The following is an 18,671-nucleotide window of genomic DNA, read 5'->3' on the forward strand; positions in this document are numbered from 1 at the left end:
AGCCCAATACCATTGGAAGGGATGATAATATGTTGAACCTGTTCAGCAAAGGGAATATATATATTTATATCTAGTTGGATGTTTTTAAGAAGAGTCTATGACATAATATATGTAAGAAAAGAACAATTTTTGCTTCTTACATTAAGACAGGGGGAAACAAGTAATTGCAAATATTTAAGTGGCTTGTTATAATGACCTCCCTTCCTGTACATATGAGTAAAATTGAATTCTGAAAATCTTGAAGCAATCAGATGTTGATACTGAGCCAGCACTCTCTTTAGTAGTTAAAAGTGGCAAAGTAAGTAAAAGAAGGGCAAATTAAAATAGCAGGTCATTGATAGGTTCTTTATGTTCTAATGACAGGATTTGCTTATTGAAATGTTTTTTTCCAGTTCCAGTTGCATGTAGCTTTTTTTTAAGGTCATCATCCTGACTTTTCTTTGACACTAGCCAGCTTTGTTTAGTGAATAGTACAGTCTGTGACATTTAATTTCCAGAAACTAGTCACAGTACAATATATTCTTCTTTGATACATCTCCTAACTCCTAAACTTAGACATGTGCTTACATTTCTTGAATTGTTTTGCCCGAAGATGCCTTCCAAATTAGCTAGACTCAGATGAAGTATCTTTTATCTTCCTGTCAAGACTGTAAAGGCATCACCCTTAGCAAGTATACTGCATAGCTTTCCCCCCCTTCCATTCAATAGCTAAGGAGTTCATATTAAAGGAAGCTTACTGAGCTAGTACAAATGTTTTTCTTTTCTTAATCTCATCTCACAGGCAACCCTCTTACTCAGAGCTCCTCATTCCTTTTTCCGGTGAGGAGGAGGGCTGCTGGTTGTCAGTGAGATAACAACAGACTGTTTTGAGGAACAACAGAGCCTAGATGAAAATGAATTACTTCCTTCATTGAATTTGCAATTGTTCACTTCCTCAGAACTGCATCGGTACACTGTACACATTTCTATTATAAACAAGATTAAGAAGAATGGTTATTTTGAACATCAAATTAAATATTTAATACCAGATTTTACTCTGAACTCATCTCTTGTACTTAGAAAATGAAGAGCACAAATAATTACCTGCCTTTTAATTAAATAATTAAGTTCTAGGTATTAATCAAAACTTAGAATAAAATTGTTTTCCACCAGAAAGAAACCTTACCAGAGCAGCCAGCATCTCTGAAATTATTCTTATCCAGCCAATAAAGTAAAAATAAAGGTTCCCCTGCACATGCGTGCTAGTCATTTCCGGCTTTAGAGGCGGTACTCATCCCCGTTTCTATTTTCAAATTTGAAAACAGTGTTTTTCAAATTTGGCAACTTTTAAGATGTGTAGACTTCAACTTCCAGAATGCTGTCCGGGCAATTCTGGAAGTCCACACATTTTAGGATTGCAAGTTTGAAAAACCCTGTCAAAAATGGGCAAATTAAGATCCTTTTTAGGGATCTGTGCTTTGGTCTCCTTTAAAAGAAAAAAAACATATTACATATCCTGAGCAGCATATCTATGAAGGAAGACTCTAATAGCTTTATGCATAAAAATATAGAAAGGCATCTAAGAATCACTAATCTCCCCACCTTCGTGGACCATAATTTATGAGAAGAAGTTTGCAATGATCTCAACATAAGTTTTCCTCAGCTGTGCTTTGCCTGAATATGCAATATCTATGCTCTGTCATTGAGCTGTGATCATTCTGGCCCTAAAAATAGACACAAAGTTCTCTCAATCACAAGAATTGTCTTCAATTCTCTTTATTTATAGTATGGAACCTTAAAAATAGACACAAAGTTCTACCAATCATAAAATTGTCCTCCTCTGTCTTTAGTTATATTCTGGAATAGTCAGATAATTAGGAAAAGCTGAGCAGGAGAGATACATGGACAGACATTGTTATTGATCTGATTTATCCTAGAACTGTTGTCAGTGGAAAAAAGGGACTTTTACACTGATACTTAAGATTTCTCCATACCCCACCCCAGTGGTGAAATGTAAAATTTGTTACTACTGGTTCTGTGGGTGTGGCTTGGTGGGGGTTGTAATATGACTGAGTGGGCGTGGCCAACTTTTTTTTTTAACTTTTAAAACCATTTTTTCTACAACCTCTTCAGCCGAAGAGGTTGTAAAAAAATGCTTTGAAAAGCCTCTGACGATCACAGCTGACTTGCCTGATCGACAGAGGCTTTTTCTTTTTTTTTTTAAGCCTCTGAAAGTTCGCAGATGACTTGCCTGATCAGCAGAGGCTTTTTCTTTTCTTTTTTTAAGCCTCTGACGATCCCAGCTGACTTGCCTGATCAGCAGAGGCTTTTTCTTTTTTTTTAAGCCTCTGAAGTTCGCAGCTGAATTGCCTGATCTGCAGAGGCTTTTTCTTTTTTTTAAAGCCTCTGACAGTCCCAGCTGACTTGCTTGATCAGCAGAGGCTTTTTCTATTTTTTTTAAGCCTCTGACGATCCCAGCTGAGTTGTCTGATCGGCAGAGGCTTTTTTTTCTTTTAAAAACATTTTTTTCTACAACCTCTTCGTCTGAAGAGGTTGTAGAAAAAATGCTTTTAAAAATTAAAAAAAAGCCTCTGATGATTGCGCGGCTCAGCTGGGCATGGGGGGGGCAGGGATTTTTGCTACCAGTTCTCCGAACCACCCTCCACCATCGCTACCGAATCAGGCGATCCGGCCCAAACCGGGAGCATTTCACCCCTGCCCCACCCCATTACTTTTTTGGGGGGGGGGTCTCTTGGTTTTTCTCCCTCCTTTCCTTGATTTCTTTCCAAAGAGTCTGCTTGTTGTCCAACTGTGCTAGAGACAGATGTGTGTTTTAAAGCACAACCTGTTTTCAAAGAGTTGTACTGATATGAGGAAAAGGTCCAAGTGGGTAGAAGGATTTTTGACCCTCTTTCAAGCTTGTTTTCTCAGAATTGGTTCTAAAACTGGATGTAAAATTTATTAGTACAGAAATTGTAATTGGAGCAAAGAAGGAAGCAGGGGGCTTTAGGAAGACAACATTATGGCAATTCAAGTTTTTGATGAAGTTTTCTTGTTTTCCTTATTTTCATATCTTGGCTTTAAATCAACCCAAAGACATTACATTCAACATAATCTAAATATGGGGTATGGGAACTTATATCAATTTTTTTCTCAAAGATTTGTTATCGTCCAGGTGTTACTGTGCTTAGTAGTGCAAGTTTATACTATTTCATATGGTGGTATAATAATCCAAATTCAGAAGGGGGAATATGCTTTGAGCTCACTTTGTGTTTGCCAGCAAATGTTTAAAAGATTTATGCAGCCAGACAGTCTGACAGTTGAGAGGTCTGAAGTGTGTGCCCACACAAACTACTAATTCCTCTTCCCCTTTCAAATCCAGATTGTTGTACAGCTTCAAGAGAGGTAAAAAGAGCCTTGGTAGTACAGTGGTCTAAGGCACCTTGTTATTAAGCTGGTTATTAAGACCAGCTGCCTGCAATTACTGCAGGTTCTAATCTCGCCAAGGCTCAAGGTTGACTCAGCCTTCCATCCTTTCTAAGGTAGGTAAATTGAGGACCCAGTTGTGGGGGCAATAAGCTGACTTTGTATAAATATACAAAAGGATGAAGGCTATTGCTGAGCACATTGTAAACCGCCCTGAGTCTCCGGAGAAGGGCGGCATATAAATCAAATTTAAAAAAAAAAAATTGAAGATTTGAAATTTTTTGGCCTGTTTTTTGGCCGTTTTGGGGGCTGTTTTTCGCTTGTTTTCAGCTGTTTTCCAGGCTGTTTTTTGGGCATTTTCAGACTGGTTTTCCGGGTTTTGGGCCGTTTTCTGCCGTTTTCCAGACTGTTTTTTGGACCGTTTTTTGGACATCACTTTTGGGACTTTGTGTGCATGCGGTGTGAAAGAAGGGACATAGACTCTAGAGCTGTAAACACTTTCAGATATGGAGTTTTTGCAGGGGCTGTTCTTTGTGACTCATAGGATGATGGGAACTCTCACTATTCTTAGGCTGCATCTTATTGAAGAAAACTGTTTTAGAAACTTGCACTTTCATTCCCACATCCATTGTTTCTACATTCCTTCCTCTGATTTTTAAGATGTTGCAGATTTCCACTGGCAAAATCTTTACTCTTTTCTTCTCAGTTTCCAGGTCAGGTATATAAAAACTTTAACAGTTCTTTTAGAACCCATAGAACTACCCCAAAGTTACCAAGTCTATCCAAAAAATTACTATTGTTTTGTGTGTTGGTGGGGGGTTGGAATTTCCCCCTGCCATGTAAAGGGCATCAGGGATCTATTTCATTATCACAATACCTAACTGCTACTAAAAATTTGAGAATGTTCATTTCAAAAACAGCATAAAATTATTAAACAAAATCTGAATGACTTTCACCAGAAATATCTGGTGAAAGATAGGAAGAAAAAACTAAATGAAGAAATTAAAAATGCTCAGCCATTGGAAAAATGGTATTTTAGCATTTCTATGATAGCTTTAAGAGGAATGTTATGTCATATCTTATATCATATCATATCATATCTCTGAGTAAATTGTGAATGCATGTCTTTTGGTCTCAATCTAAGAGATGATGTAGGCAAGGCTAGAACTCCCAGTGTAGAATTGGAAATAGTTTGTCATTAATCAACTGATTTCTTTTCATTTTCTTCATTTTAACACATAACCTTCTTATTAGAGTATTGAGTTCACCTTTTAAGGAACAAAGAAAAATTATATGTAACTTTTTATCTCTTATAGGAGAAAGAGAAGAAATATATGCTGCCTCTAGATAACCTAAAAATAAGAGATGTGGAGAAGGGCTTCATGTCTAACAAGCATGTCTTCGCCATTTTTAACACAGAACAAAGGTAAGAATAACGTCCCCTTCAATCTAGATCTTTATAAGAAGCTGTTTAAATTCCTTGGCTCAACTCACATGGATGACCTTGCCAGAAAACCAAAATGACGGAGACTTGCAGATTAGTGTTTGTATCTGTCTGAATCTCCCCCTCTCTTTTTTCTCTAAGTAAGTTACAAGTATTTTTCTTATAAAAATATAGCATTTGCATAATGCTATATTACATTGAAGATTAGAGATGAAAATAAAATAGTGCTTTTTTTCTCTTGCTTTTAGCCATCTTTCATAGATATGCTTATATCAAATTTAACTTTATCTTTTGTTACATATTTTATATGATACTTCTATCATATCATATTTTGGAGCTGTGCTGCAAAAATATGGCTTTTAAAAAGAGATTAACAAAGTGCATTTCTCTTGGCTTGTACAATAACTCACAAAATCTCCTTTAAAAAGTAATCATAGACAGTACTCTAGTTAGATGAAGAGGGAAAATTAGATCAAAGGTGAGCAGAGGTAGAATAGTTAGAGCCTTTTCCTAAGCAGTTGCTTTCCGGGCAATGGCCAGCAGTGATAAGAATTGTATTTGAAAACATCTGGAGAAAAATGAAATAGAGAAGCATATGAAATCCAAGAAAACAGAAGGTTATTGAAAATAACACAAACTATTATGATCATATAAAGGTTAGTTAGGGTCAAAGTTCTGTAATATTTGAAGAATCTTTCATCATTTGATTTTTCTTACAGTTAAACACACACACACACACACACACACACACACACACACACATATATATATTCACATTATCCCCTTTTGGGTAAATAATATGCAAAGTGAAACAAGCAAGAAATAGTAAGCAAAAGAAATTGGAGGCAAAAAACCACAAACAGAAGAAATTTGTCTAATTTTAGTTTACACTATCATTCACTATATCTCATTTTTTGTCAGCCAACCTTCCTTCCCATATATTTATACAACAATTTATTTTCTTTTGTTCTTTCTCTTTTTGAAGTTCCTATCTACTCCATCCAACTATGATGGAGTCATAGGTCAGCTTTAGGGTTGACAATTATAATATAATTATATTATTATTAATATAATATAATATAATATAATTAATATAATATAATAATATAATATAATAATACAATACAATAAATATAATATAATATATAATTATAATATAATAATATAATATAATTAATATAATTAATATAATATAATAATATAATATAATAATATGATATGATATGATATGATATGATATAATATAATATAATATAATAATATAATATAATATAATATAATATAATAATATAATATAATATAATATAATATAATATAATATAATATAATATAATATAATATAATATAATATAATATAATATAAATATTAGCAGATAGCCATAATCTGGAAAGATGAAGTCAGGAAACAAAGGCTCAGAATGAACAAAGACTTGCAACAAAAGTCAAAGATAATTTTAAAAAGTTTCTTTCAACTTATAAATAACAAAAAAAAAGTCAAGGAAACAGTCGGTCCACTAAAGAGAGAAGAAGGCAAGGAGGTAACAGGCAGTAAAGAGAAAGCAGTGCTGCTTAATTCATTCTTTGTATCGGCCTTCACACAAAAAGAAACTATAGCCCCACCTACCAAAAACATAACTGTAAAAGACAGAAATAAAAATTAAAATAAGTAAGAGAACATCTGTCTGATCTTGATGAATATAAATCACTTTGACCTGATGGATTACCTGACAGTTCTGAAGGAACTGTCAGATGTCATCTCAGTACTATTGTACCAGGGGTGAAATGCTCCCAGTTCGGACCAGCTCGGGCGAGTAGGTAGCGATGGCGGCGGGCAGTTTGGAGAACCGGTAGCAAAACTCCCTGCCCCCCCCATGCCCAGCTGAGCCGCGCAATCATCAGAGGCTTTTTTCTCTTTTAAATGGTTCTGACCAGCCAAGCTCTGACGATCCCAGCTGAGTTGCCTGCTAATCAGGCAACTCAGCTTTGGATCGCCAGAGCCATATAAAAAAAAAAAAACTTTTTTCCTTTAAATGGCTCTGACCTCCCCCCCCCTCAGCTTGCTTACCTTAACTGCTGGTCGCAACGCCTTGCTGTAATCCCTGCAATCTATTGCATCAGCAAGCAACTGAATCTCCCTGCCTGCAATTAAGCAGGCAGGGAGTTGTGGACTTCAACTCCCAGAATTCCTCAGCCAGCAAAGCAAAGGAGTTGAAGTCTACAAGTCTTAAAGTTGCCAAGGTTGGAGACCCCTGTTCTTCTTTTTTTTTTTTATTGCAAAAGTTTTACAATTACATTTTCACCCCATTTCCCCCCCCCCCTCAACCCACCCAAATCTCCCAACCTCATCCGCCCTAACCCTCCCTAACCCTCCCCTCCCCCCGGACTTCCATACAATATTCTCAGATCAAGAGAAAAACCCCCCTTTGAACCCCTCCCTCCCCCTTATAATTTTTCATCTTCATTACATTAAAATATTTCTATCTTAATATAACATTTTCAAATAAAAACTATTTGATACTTCCTGGTTTGATATTTGTTCTGAACATAATCTATCCACTTTTTCCATTCCCATTCATAAGTCTCTTGTGAACAATCTTTTAAATATGCCGAAATCTTCGCCATCTCTGCAAAACTGGCCATCTTCAAAGTCCATTCCTCAATTGTGGGCAAAACTTCATTTTTCCAGTATTTACCTATCAATAATCTCGCAGCTGTTATCATGTACAATATCAACTTTGTTTCACCCGAAGTAAAACCCTTAACTATACCCAATAAAAAGAGTTGTGGAGAAAATTGTACTTTTTTCTTCAAAACATTCTGCATAACCCACCAAATGTTTATCCAAAAAGCCTTAACTTTCGTACAAGTCCACCAAACATGATAATATGTAGCATCTAAACAATCACATCTCCAACATTTTGGCTGAACATTAGGGTACGTACACGACAATTTTTTGGGGTCTAAATGCCATCTATAAAACATTTTATAGAAATTTTCCCTTAAATTCTGCGACTGTGTAAATTTAGCGTTCTGAACCCAAATTTTTTCCCATGTTTCCAGCGTCACTGGTTCTTCAAAATTTTGTGCCCACTTAATCATACAATCTTTAACCAATTCAGTTTCTGAATCCCTTTCTAACAAAACATTATAAAGCCTTTTAATATGCATTGGACCTTTCTCTTTTATATGTCTAACCAGTTCTTCCTCATGCAACATAATACCAGTTTTTTGATCTCAGTTGAAGTTGATTATATTGTAACCAAGTTAAGTTAATCCCTTCGTCCAACAGTGTCTCTAATGTCTTCAACTGCCATCTGCCTGCATCTGTAAAAAGAACCTCTTTATATAAACCCCCCCCCCGAGTGACATTATATTTGTATTCCACATAATATGACCAAGATCCAGCCATAGCAGTATTTTGTAATCCCATTTGAGTCGGTGCTTCTTCCAAACCCTCATCAAAGAGTCTCTAAGTATATGGCTTTTAAATACTTTATCCACTTTGTTCTCATAGAATAAGTAGGCATGCCATCCGAATTCAAGATCAAAACTTTCTATATTCAATATTCCAGTCTTTTTCCTTCCAAACCAGTCGCTTGCTTGAGTCAAAGCTGCTGCTTCATAATATAATTGTAGGTTTGGAAGTTTAAGACCTCCCCTTTCTGGAACATCTTGCATAATTTTCAGTTTCACTCTCGGTTTTTTCTCGTTCCAGACAAATCTATTCACTCCACTTTGCCACACTTTCAGTTGTTTATCACTTTTAAGCACCGGAATCATTTGAAACAAGAAAAGAAATCTTGGCAAAATGTTCATCTTAACTGCTGCTATTCTTCCAAGTAAAGACAGCTGCAGTTTTTTCCAAATCTCCATATCTTTCTGAACCTCTCGCCACAACACCTCATAATTATTTTGAAACAGTTTCATATTTGATTCTGCAACCTGAACACCTAGATATTTTACCTTTGGTACAATCTCAAAACCTGCCCTCCTTTCAAGCTCGTATTTACAATCTTGTGTCATATTTTTAACTATCATCTTAGTTTTTTTCTGGTTCAATCTAAAACCTGAAACTTTACCATAGTCTTGTATAATGTCTTTCATCTGGATTATTGATTCCATTGGCTGTGTTAGGGTAACAACCAGATCATCTGCAAATGCCTTTATTCTGTAGTCCACTTGCCTTATCATTATACCTTTCAAGATATTAGAGTCCCGAATTGTGTTTAGCAAGACTTCTAATGTTAAAATAAATAACAATGGGGATAACGGACATCCCTGTCTTGTTCCTTTTTCAATTTTAAACTCTGTTGTCAAGCTTCCATTGATAATAATCTGTGCCTTTTGCTCTTGGTAAATTGCTGAAACCGCCTGTATAAATTGATCCCCAAAGTCCATCTTTTTTAAAGTCTTTAATAGAAAATTCCAATCCACTCTATCAAAGGCCTTTTCCGCATCCAAAAAGACCAGCACTGCAGGTACCTGTTTATTCCTCTCAAGATATTCCAATAAGTCTATTACTTGCCTTACATTATCCTTCATGTATCTACCCTCGATAAATCCCGCTTGATCATCATGAATCACCTTTTGAATTACTGGCATCAACCTGTTGGCTAGTACTTTTGCATAAATTTTATAATCAGTATTCAGAAGAGATATTGGTTGATAATTCTCCGGTTTTTTAGGACCTACTTGCTCTTTTGGTATCAAGGAAATATAAGCTGTTGTCCATGATGGGGGTATTTTACCCCCTTGTTGAATATTACAAAATAGATCTCTGAGTTGTTGCACCATTTCTGCTTGTAAAGTTTTATAATACACTGCAGTCAAACCATCCGTTCCAGGAGCTTTAGCTGTTTTTAATTGTTTAATTGCTACTATTATCTCCTCCTCTGTTATAGGATAATTCATTCTTTCCTTTTGTTGATTAGTAATTTTTGTAACTCTTTTATTATCTAAGTATTTTTCTATAAGTCCATTCTGCATATCATCTTTAGCATATAATTTAGTATAATAGTCCACAAAAGCTTCTTTAATTAATTTTTGTTGAAAGATTTCTTTCCCTCCAATATCAATACTATCAATAGTCCGTATACTCTGCTTCTTCCTTAATGTATAGGCCAACCATCTGCCCGGTTTATTGGCGTTACAAAATGTATTATGCCTCGCATATTGTAGATTTGTTGCAACTTGTTCCGCCATAAGCATTTGAAATTGATCTTTCAGAAGTTTAATAACACCACGTGTTCTTTCATCTGTTGGGTTTTTAATAAGTAGCTGTTCTTTATTCTTTATTTCTGCTTCCAATTCAGATCTTTTCTTTTGTCGATTCAGTCTATGTTTAGAATTCATATAAATGAGTACCCCTCTCATATAAGCTTTGCTCGCATCCCACACAATTTCAACTGGGGTACCCTTATTCGAGTTCATTTCAAAAAATTCTTTCAACTGCTTCTTAAGTTCTGTTATATTTTTTTCATATCTAAACAAGTTTTCATTTAATCTCCATGATCGTCTCTCGATTTTACCCATCTCAATTTCTATCCATACTGGGCTATGGTCGGTCAAAGTTCTTGGAAAAATCTTTGTTCTTTTTGTCTTAACAAGTAGATCATCTGACAACAAAATAAAGTCAATCCTAGAGAAGGATCTATGTCTATCGGAAAAAAAAGTATAGTCCAATTCTTTTGGGTTGTGTATTCTCCAAATATCTTTTAATTCCAAATCTTCTTTCATATCAAAAAAAGTCTGTGGTAGTCTAATCCTAGATTTCGCCAAACTCTTTTTATCTAATTTAGAATCAATTACACCATTCCAATCTCCCATAATTAAAATAGATCTATAGCCCCATTGCAGTATTTTAGTGTGTAGCATTTTATAGAAATGATCCTGTTGTTGGTTGGGAGCATAAATTCCAATCAAAAGAATTTGGCCATTTACTGTAAGCAATTCAATTGCTATAAACCTACCATCTTTATCTGCTTCTATAATTTTAGCTGTCAATCTTTTGTTTACATAAATAACCACACCATTCTTTTTTTGTGTTCCTAATTTAGAATTTATCAAGTATTTTTGATCTTGAGTTCTAATATGAGTTTCTTGTAGACAAATTATATCATTATTAAATTGTCTCAAATATGCAAATAACTTCTTCCTTTTCTGTAATGAATTCAACCCATTCACATTCCAAGATAAGCACTTAATTGTCATCTTTATCTTTTTGAAGCGACGAGCAGAATAGCCGAAGACCCTCCGAAATCTTCGGTTTTGCTCCCCCCATGGCTTCAGACTCTTGTGTAGTACTCTTAGCTCCCTTTTTGTATTGTCTTTCCTGTTGTTGCTTTTCTTTAAGTTGCTTAGATTTTGCACGAGTTATACGCTGGTCTTTGACTTCAACCATCCGAGCCGGGTCCAAAATTGGAGAAGATTCTATCAGGTGCTCCTCCAAAAAACCTCCTACAGCACCCTGCATTTCCTCTGGCTCCACCTGCTTAGACTGTTCTTGCAACTCTTGCTGGAGTTGCTTCTTATCACTCTCCTTAATCTCCAACACTGTAGACGTACGTGGAGATGGTGTTCTTTCTTTAAGAATAGTAGAATAAAAATGCTCCGCCTTCTCCACAGTATTCAAGCGATGTCTTTCTCCATTATATTTCAAAATTATACCAGTTGGGGCATCCCACCGGAATGGTATCTCTTGTTTTTTCAGTTCATTTACTAGAAAGCCAAAATCTTTTCTAGCTTTCAACATTTTGGGTGGCAATTCTTTGTAAACTCCAATTTGAGCCCCCCCCCCCACTTGCACAGAGGAGAGAAAAGATTTTTGCAGGATATCATTTCTTATTGCTCTGTCTGTAAAATATATCACCACATCTCTAGGCAATTGTCTTTGTCTGGCCACCCAAGAGTTCACTCTGTAAATTTTGTCTATTTTATAAAAAAACACATCAGGATTAATTTTTAATTACACTGCCAAACCTCAGCACAAATCTGTCTCAAATCCTGTCTGTCATCCTCTCTGATTCCTCGAAGCCTTATAGCGAATTCCATGGCCCTGAATTGCATCATTATAATTTCATTTTCAACTCTCTGCATTTTATCATCAACATCAGAAATTTTATAATCATTGTCCTTAATCTTAACATTGACTTCTGATTTAAATTCTTCCACTTTGGAGTCCACTTTAATAATAAATTCTGCAAGGCCAGACGCCACATCCGTTATTTTTTTAGTCACCTTGCCATAATCCTGTTTCACCATATCTTTGATTTCATTAATTTCCTGCATAATTTCCTGTTGAGATTTTTGAAATTTATCATCTATTTTTTTTTTTTTTTAATTTGATTTATATGCCGCCCTTCTCCGGAGACTCAGGGCGGCTTACAATGCGTTAAGCAATAGCCTTCATTCTTTTGTATATTTTATGCAAAGTCAGCTTATTGCCCCCACAAACTGGGTCCTCATTTCACCTACCTTAGAAAGGATGGAAGGCTGAGTCAACCTTGAGCCTTGGAGAGATTCGAACCAGCAGAAATTGCAGGCAGCTGTGTTAATAACAGGGTGCACTAAACCCCTGTACTATCAAGGTTCTATTTCCTGTTGAGATTTTTGAAATTTATCATCCAAAGCCTGAGAGATAAATTCTTTTAAATTTTCAAAATCAAAATCTTTTTTCTGAGTTTGTTGGGCGGAGGGAGGCTGTAATTCATGTTTGTGTGTGGGGGATCCCCCCCCCTGCTGCCTTTCCTTCCTGCTTCTTTGAAGCCATCCTGCCACGTAGCTTAGTTTTTCTGAAAAGGGAAGTCCTTTTTCCTTTTCCACCTCCACAAAGACTTCTAAAAAAGTCCCCCAGGTTTAATCAAATAGAAACTAGACTGAAGCAGACTCAGATTTTAAAGAAAGAGTTTTTTCCTCTTCTCCTGTTCCTCTGTATTACAGGCAGAGTAACTTTGTAACAGATCAAAGTAGCTTCACAGAATCACTTTCACTAGCTTGTTAACTCTGCTGCTGGGCACCATTTTTTCCCCCCCCCCCCAAATCAGTTTCACTCGATCGTACTTTCTCTTAAGTTAAAAAGTCACCAAAACATTAATACTTGCAATTTCCAAGTTAGGGGGTTCAAGTTGATATTTCCGCTGTTTGTTAAGGTTGGTTTCATTCAGTTAAAACATTTGCAGCAGTTGTGTTGTGTTGTGTTTTGTAGGTTAAAAAAGGGCAAAGAAGTGACATTGACTTGACCACGCCCACCTGGCCAACAAGCCACGCCCTCCCAGTCACCTTACCAACAAGCCCTGCCCACTAATTAAGCCATTCCCACAGAACCGGTAGCAAAAATTTTTAGATTTCACCCCTGTATTGTACCATATCTTTCCAAAATCCTGGTGCACCAGGTAAACTACCTGAGGATTGGAAAAGAGCTGATGTGGGTCCCATCTTCAAAAAAGGAAAAATAAAAACAGACCCAGGAAACTACAGACCAATCAACCTAACATCAATACCTGGAAAGATACTGGAAAAGATAATCAAAAAACAGATCTGTGAACATTTACAGTAGAAACAAAGTTATAACTAGAAGCTAGCATGGGTTTGTTAAAAATAGATCATGCCAAACCAATCTTATTTCATTGTTTGACAAAGTGACTAAATTAGTAGACCAGAGAAATGTTGTGGACATAGTATATTTAGACTTCAGGCATTCAACAAAGTAGACCACAACCTTTCTTGGTAAGCTAGAAAAAAGTGAGATAGGCAGCATCACCATCATAGATTTGTAACTGATTGACAAACTGTACTCAACAAGTAGTCCTTAATGATATCACATCCACACAGAGGGAAGAAAGCAGTGGGGTGCCACAAAGTTCCATGTTAGGCCCAGTACCCTTCAGTATCTTCATTAAATGACTTAGATGAGGGACTATAAGGGGAACTAATCAAATTTGCAGATGATACTAAACTGACAGGAAGAGTCAACACCCTATCTGGTTCAAGATCCAGATGTATCTCAACAGACTTGAACACTGAGCCCTATCTAACAAAATGAAATTCAACATAGAGAAAAGTAATGTCTTGCATTTAAGCAAGAAAAACCAAAAGTACACATACAGATTAGATGAAATCTGACTTATTAGCAGTATGAGAGGGATCTTGGAGTCCTAGTGGACAATCAAAATATGAGCCAGCAGTGTGCAGCAACAGTCAAAAAAGCCAATGCAATCCTAAATTGCATTAACAGAGGGATTGAATCAAGATCATGTGCGGTACTAGTACTGCTCTATAAAGCCTTAGTAAGACCACACCTAGAATACTGCATCCAGTTATGGCCACCACGCTGTAAAAAAAGATATTGAGACTCTAGAAAGTTTGTAGAGAAAAGCAACAAAGTTGATTAGGGGCCTGGAGGCTAAAACATATGAAGAACGATTGCAAGAACTGGACATGGCTAGTCTAGTGAAGAGAAGGACCAAGGGTGACATGATAGTGTTCCATTATTTGAGGGGCTGCCACAGAGAGGAGGGGGTCAAGCTATTTTCCAAAGCACTTGAAGGCCAGACAAGGAATCATGGATGGAAACTGACCAAGGAGAGATTTAACCTAGAAATGAGGAGAAATTTTCTCACTGTGAAACAACCAATGGAACAGCTGGCCTTCAGAAGTTGTGGGCTTTCAAGGAGAGACTGGACAGCCACTTGTCAGAAATGGTATATAATGGTACCCCTTGTTTGAGCAAGGGGTTGGATAAGATGACCCACAAGGTCCCTTCCAACTCTGTTAGTCTGTTATCGGTCATTCTTTTTTTCTTCTTGTTTTTCCACACACATTCATTTGGCATTCAGCTGAGTTTGTGTTTTTCTTGATATATAAATAGTCCCTAGGTTACAACAGTGCATTCAGGCACCAAAGTTGCAATAATGCTAAATGAATCGTACTTAGAACCAGTGCTTGGATTTCAAGCTCTCATAGCATCCCCACAGTCAAGTGATTGTGATCTGGTACTTGATGCCCACCTCACATCATCCATAGTTGGCCATGGTTATGCAACCATGATTTCCGATGTTTCCTGCAGGCTTCCCACAAGCAAAGTCAGTTGGCAAACTGGCAGGAAGTTGGAGGTCTGCCATCATGCAGGATTATTGCTTAATAATGTGTATGTCCTTGCTTAACAGTGATATCTGGGACCGCCAAAATAGTTGCCGCTAAACAATGAGGTCTTGTGATATGCTTTAGAACCACATTGCTTAGCAATGGAAATTCAGCCCAAAGTACTCAATTTCTTGAACTCAATTCTCATTTCCACTTTACAAAATGGGTGAAGTGCACACTTTGTACTTAGCTATTCTTGCTTCTCCCAACAACAACAGACCTTTATATTGGAATTAGCATATCTTAAAACTTCTCTGCATATTTTTCCCTTTCCTATTAAATTTTCATATCCTTATTCTTCATGCTATATACTGTATAATGTTCACTCAAACACTTAGGTTCTGAACCAATCACAGAGGTTAACTGCATAGAAGAATGTCATTGCAATATCAATATGCAGCTAATGTCAATACAAGCAAATCAAAAATTATGTTTAGTAAATACAGACTGTAGGATATTTCTCTTACTCTTATTTCATGATGTTTTGATATTTTCTCTCATTTAATTAAATGGGTAATTGTTTTGTTGTCGTGCATTTCTATTCTAGAAATGTATACAAAGATCTGCGTCAGATTGAACTTGCCTGCGATTCTCAGGAAGATGTGGATAGCTGGAAGGCCTCCTTTCTTCGTGCTGGTGTTTATCCTGAGAAAGACCAAGTAAATATTGCTCAAATTTTTAGTTGAAAGGGAGAGAGGGAGGGAATTGCTGAAGAATTTCTTATCAGTTGTTGCCATTGTCTGGAAGTATCTTACGCCTAAAATCAGGAGTATACAACCTTGAAAATCTGAAATGTCAGATTTCAGCAACATCTTAAATGATTTAAGTGCCCTCAGGAGGAGTCGGGTACAGGTAATTTTTGATTAATTACCCTAATAGGGATCAGAATTTGCATCTCTAAGCGAAGCAATTGTTAGGCAAAATTGTTAGCTGCCCATCTTCGCTTTCTTTGAAGCTCACTAGCAACTTTTGTAACGGGGGTGGGGGGGGGGATGGGAGATTTGGGAGGAGAAGAGTGCTGGAGGTGTGAAAGAATGCTGTAGAAAATAGGGGAGTATGGACACTAACAGGAACCAGAGGTGCCAAACAGCCATCTGCCGCCCTTCAAGAACGCTGACCCTGAGAAAGGAATTTACAGTGGTGCCTGAGGCACCGGGTTACCAAAACATCGGAATAGAACCTGATTGCTCACAAGGAGGGAGGGTTTTGGACATTGTGTCAGCCATGGAGGCCATATTTTTCTTTGGATCTTTAGGGCTGCCACACTTGGTGGATGGGTATGCTGTGGGAAACGGAGGGGAGTTGGTTGGAGATGGGGTGAGATGTATAGCCATAACAACATTATTTTCCCTGGGAGTCAAGGCCATTCAGCCTACACCTGGACTGACTGAGAATTAGCTCCAGTAGGGATGGGGACCTGATTGGACCATGTGTGGACATGTGGGTGCAGGGGAAAGAACTTTGACTTTCCTATGGGTGGGGAAAACCCGGGGGACCTTCAGATTTAGGTTTTCCCAGATGGTATCTCTTATATAAACTAAGTAATAATTTTAATTAGCAATTTTATGATGTTTGTGTGTCTATATTTTTCTTGACTGTACACCGCCTTGAGTCCTACGGGAGAAAGGCGGTATAGAAATATAATAAATAAATAATAAATAAATAAATAAAATGGAACTTTGAGGAAAATGCCTGCCTTGGAGTTTTACTTCTGTTGCGAACCCTGACACATTGGGGATTACTTTCAATATATGTTTTTTACCCAGTTTTTCTTCAGAGCTTGCCTCGCTACTCTGTACTCAGCATCTCTAGTAAAAGTACCTTTTCTCTAATACCTATGGAGTCAAGGGTCATTCTTTCCTAGGGAGCAAGCTGTGTGTCAGGGTTCCAACGAAATCAAACTTTGAGGCTTGCGTTTCCTCAAAGGTAATTTTTATTAGAGATTGGCACATCTGAGAGCTTCCGGGTTTTCTTCACCCAAGAGAAAGTTCAAGTCCTTGCCCCTCACCCACATGTTCATCACACAAACCAATCAGGTACCCTCCAGAACAGAAGATACCTCCTCATTCTTCTCAGCACAGCTGCAGGGCACCTTGGCCTTGACTTTCTAAAAGAATTCTATTTTGACTACATATCTTCTTCACTCTGTACAATCCTCCCTCCCATTTTCCCACAGTAGAATTTGTGGCAGGCCTGAAGCCTGAAGGCACAAAAGTAGAAATATGGCTTCCAGGTCTGACACTGTGGCTAGTCTGACAGTAGGCAAGCTGTGCTGTAGTAGTCAACCAAGAAACCAGTGTCTACTGAGGGGACTGAGCGAAAATGACAAGCTACAAAAGTGGCTTGGAAGAAGCTGGAGCTTGTGGAGGGCCCCCTAAAGAGGAGCTCAAATGGCTGGGGAACTTGAACATTGGTGAGGAAGCCCCAAACCCCACTGGTCACTCACCCTGGGGATAAAAGATGAAGAAGTGGAGGAGAAAGCCCTCAGTGTAACATATACCTGGGGGAGCTAGGAGATAGGAACGAGGTGATGGCCAGGGTGAGGAAAAACTCCTGCCAGAGCAGCAGGAGGACCTGGTGAAAAAAGCCCAAAGGGTATTGAGAGATTCCTTTGGGAATCAGCAAGCCAAAGAACTCCTTGCCCAGCTGGCCAAACCTCGACCCATGCTGGCACCAGTGGGAGATGAATTCATAGCCCAGGCGGCTGAGGCAACCATCTACCTGGACTTGCTCCATCCCGAGCAGCCCCACCACTAGCTGCTCAAGAGGCACAGCCCCTTCCACAAGGGGGGGGCAATTCTCCCATAGCAGGGACCACCAAGGCCCCCAGCCCTGGACTTGAAGTACAGAGGAGACCTGAAGCAACTGAGGTTCTTCCTCATCCAGGTGTGGAACTATATGCAGGAGTACAAAGGAGATCTGGGTACAGAAGCAGCCTGGGTCAGATGCATAACTACAGTATGGCCTTGGAAGGCACCATAGTAGAGTGGATGGTCTCCCTCCACAATTATGATGTGCCAGAACTCTGAAACTTTGATTGGTTCATGATGGCCCTGCATCAGCGGTTCGAAGACCCACTCACCCAGTGTAAAGCAGGAACCCACATCAAAACCATCAACCAAGGTCACAGGGGGGTGAAAGCTTACAACCAAGAGTTCTGCAAGTTGGCATGTCGGGTAACCGATTAGCCGGAAGACATCCTAATAGAATACTTCCAAGATGGGCTCAATGATGATTATACAACACCTGTGTCTCACAGGGAGCCCCCCCCCCTGCATCTCTGCCAGTGGTACATGTTAGCTGAGGAGGTGGAAATCGAGCTAACCAGGTCCCACAGCTGGAAAACCCACAGTGGTGCCGTTTCTCACTAGAAAAGCAAGATGCCCCGAGAACACCCGGACGCAACCTTAGCCCCAAGCATCAATCCACAGAATGCTTCAAATGTGAGAAAGAAGGGCACTGGGCCACCAACTCGCCAAAGTAACCCCAAAGCCCAGTGGCACTGCAGGGAAGAAGATGGGAAAATCCACCCCAATGCCCCACAAAATGGCACTGGAGGGAATCAAAGTCTGAGTTCTTCCCCCCCTCCTCCCCCCCGGCTACAGAGATCAGGGAAGTCCAGCCACCCTAGAGAGGAGCAACACTGACTCTGATGACGACCCCCTGGTAAGTCACCCAGTTG

General features: G+C 38.3%; 1 protein-coding gene across 9 annotated transcripts in view; it reads left to right on the plus strand.

Moving 5' to 3' along the window:
* DNM2 (dynamin 2) overlaps positions 1-18,671 on the plus strand; it is a 238,751-nt gene that overhangs the window by 199,111 nt on the left and 20,969 nt on the right. For all 9 annotated transcript variants that reach the window (XM_070938319.1, XM_070938320.1, XM_070938322.1 and 6 more), the window contains 2 exons: positions 4,722-4,831; positions 15,537-15,648. In XM_070938319.1, the coding sequence (XP_070794420.1) occupies positions 4,722-4,831; positions 15,537-15,648 (222 nt within the window). The remainder of the gene's footprint in view (positions 1-4,721; positions 4,832-15,536; positions 15,649-18,671) is intronic.

This window comes from Pituophis catenifer, unplaced genomic scaffold (assembly GCF_029215685.1).
Source record: "Pituophis catenifer annectens isolate HBS135680 unplaced genomic scaffold, rPitCat1.0.hap2 SCAF_2, whole genome shotgun sequence".
NCBI lineage: Eukaryota > Metazoa > Chordata > Lepidosauria > Squamata > Colubridae > Pituophis > Pituophis catenifer.